Here is a 2800-nt window from a genome sequence, read left to right as displayed (position 1 = left end):
TTTCCTTAACTAAACTGCAAAGTAAAGACGAAGAACTCATATAACTTCAAAGGGCTTCCTGTGTATAACTTATTCCGATTAATTTACTGACCTTAAATAACCGGTTTAACTACATCTCAATCTCCAGAGATGATCTCGAACAAGTTGGTGACTCAGAGCACCCACAACCCATTGTTCAATTGTTAGCCAAACATCGATGAGCTTTAGTTGGATCTCAACATGCCAAGCGAATGGGGTAAGAGAATTTTTAATCCAGTGTGAGTTTAATATATTTACAAAAATCATACCTGTGCCTCCTTACTATATCCCATAGTTTTCCTAATCATCAGCCTGATCCCGATGGCTTACGCGGGCACAACGGCGCCATCGATAAGCGCCAGCCCCATTGTTTTTGCCCGGAATCTCTTTCGGGCCCTCAACGATGAGGCACAACCAGCGAATATAATGGTTTCTCCAGCTGCTGCCCGTAGTGCCATGACCTTGGTCTTCATTGGATCCGCAGGGAAAAGTGCCGATGAACTGCGCTCCAAATTGATCCTGGGAGCGGCCAATAAGTCGCAAATCGCCATCCAACATGCCGAGGCCTGGAGTGCAGAGTGTTCCTGCGCCAGAAATGGAGTGGGTATGCGGTTGGTAACCCGTTTGTATGTTAATCAAGAAGAGAAAATACGGCCGGACTTTAATAACCGGGCCATGGAGTTCTTCAATGCCCAGGCACACTCTCTGAATTACCTAAACCCCGAAGATTCCATCAAACAAGTCAACAATTGGATGGAAAAGCAAACATTTTACACCGTAAGAAATCTGGTTACCCCAGAGGTCTTCAATGCCGATTCCAGTGTTATTCTGGTCAACTCTCTGTTCTTCCGTGCCAAATGGGAAAAGATATTTCCTCAGCAACTTACCAAGCTCGGAGACTTTTGGATTAATCTCCGCCAGCGAATGGAGATACCCATGATGACACAGATTGGCCTGTTTCGTTATGGAGAGTCCAAGAAACTTAAGTCACAAATTCTACAATTACCTTTTGAGAAGTCCAACTTGACCATGATGATCATTCTGCCCACAGCTATTGATGGCTTGGCCAAATTGGAGGAGAAACTGGAGCATGTGGATATGAACGAAGTAGCTGCCAAAAGTCTGTTGACCGAAGTGGATGTGACAGTTCCGAAATTCAAAATGGAATGCGATATAGACTTAAAATATCCACTACAGAAGGTAAGAAAAGGTATTCGTTATTCATTTTAATAAATTAATTTATATCTTAGCTGGGAATCAATCGCATTTTTGAGCCTGATCAGGCGGACTTGAGTGGCCTTTTTGCCAAAAAGACACCACAAAGCATTTCAGAGGCCAGGCACAAACTATTTCTAAATGTCACCGAAACAGGATGCGAAACGGAACCAGAACCGGGTAGGAACTCCTAAGGAATTACATAAAATTATATTAAATCATTAAATTTTATATTTTTAGATACTCAACCCGAAGAAGTCAAAAAGAATCCCCATCGCAAGGTCTTCAAGGTCGACCGTCCATTCGTTTTCGCCATTCGCAGCAAGAAAAACGTTTATTTCGTTGGCCATTTCATTAGGCCCTAATTGCGCGCGGAGTGTTGCAAATATTTTGATGGCAATGGCCCGCAGGCAATCACGGCCAAATGGCCATATCCCAATGAACATCAAATTATTGCCAAACAAATGTACACAATGCATTCGAAATACAAAAAAACAGCAGGCACAGGCAAACATTTGAGCGGTGGAAAGACTTTGGGGGGTGTAAAATAAATGGCAACATGGCTGCCCGGACAGATCATTGCGAAAATTCGCAGATAGAAGCAAAACGAAGAAAATAAGAGGGGGTGGTGGTTTGTATCAAAAGGGAAAATGGTAGGAAATGGCAACAAAGAAACGGCGGCTGGCCAAAACCAAATGAAAAGTAAGTTGGATGAAAATGGGTAATAAACCAAAAGTTTAAATACACTTTTAGATTTAATAAAAAAATATTGAAATTGTTCTTTTAAGAAGTACATAAATTTGTATTGTAAAGCCTTAATTAGCCAAGCTTAGAATATGCTAATCTACAGTCTTTAAGTTTAACTATAATTACAACCAACAAATAGTTTAGTGGCCACAATCGAGTTAAAGAAACCAATCCTAGCTTAAAGCAGCCGCAAAAGGACATAAAAGGACAGCAAAAATATGTTTACCCCCCGTGAGAGTAGAGAAAAGCGGCAGCAAACGAGCATCGCCGGGATTCTTTTGCCCGGCCAGGGAAGCCAACTTGTTAGCCAATTTTAAATACAACTGCTGCCACTGACAGTAATCAAGATTGCACGGCAATGCCGGCGCGGCTACAACAATGCCAAATGCCATTCCGGCCAGCAAGGGCCAACAATTGAAAAATAAGTAATTTCTCAACTGTAGTGAACTTCGCAGAAGAATCAGTAGGAGCATCATGGAGGAAGTGGAGGAGCACTAAGGAGGAGGAGCATCAGCAGCAGGAGCGGGAAGAACAACAGCTGAAACAAGCAGCCAAAGTCCGAGCTGGAATCGGAATAGGAATCGGAATCGGAATCGCAGGAGATGGAGTCGCTCGTCCGGTTGGAAAACGAAAACTTTGCCCGTCCAATTCATCGATGATTGTCGTGCAACGCGATGTGATTCTGATTCTGGCACCGTCGTCGTCTGCCATTGATGGTCATTCCAGTCGTAGTAGCAGCAACAGCAGCAGCAGCAGCAGCGACAGCAGCCGGTGTGGCACAAATGTTTATCTTTCCCCCGATTTTTGCCCCAATGGAGTA

General features: G+C 43.4%; 1 protein-coding gene across 1 annotated transcript; it reads left to right on the top strand.

The window, feature by feature from the left end:
- The first annotated feature begins 208 nt into the window (after positions 1 to 208).
- Positions 209 to 1745, top strand: LOC108106267 (serine protease inhibitor 42Dd). The gene is made up of 4 exons (XM_017213231.1): positions 209 to 235; positions 314 to 1218; positions 1269 to 1413; positions 1474 to 1745. Exons 1-4 carry the CDS (start codon positions 220 to 222, stop codon positions 1596 to 1598), a joined length of 1191 nt encoding a protein of 396 aa, XP_017068720.1. The 5' UTR covers positions 209 to 219; the 3' UTR covers positions 1599 to 1745.
- Positions 1746 to 2800: the final 1055 nt, after the last annotated feature.

Source organism: Drosophila eugracilis, unplaced genomic scaffold (assembly GCF_018153835.1).
Source record: "Drosophila eugracilis isolate 14026-0451.02 unplaced genomic scaffold, ASM1815383v1 contig_90, whole genome shotgun sequence".
Classification (NCBI taxonomy): domain Eukaryota; kingdom Metazoa; phylum Arthropoda; class Insecta; order Diptera; family Drosophilidae; genus Drosophila; species Drosophila eugracilis.
The sequence above is the reverse complement of the archived record's forward strand: the minus strand, read 5'-3'. Positions and strand labels throughout refer to the sequence as shown.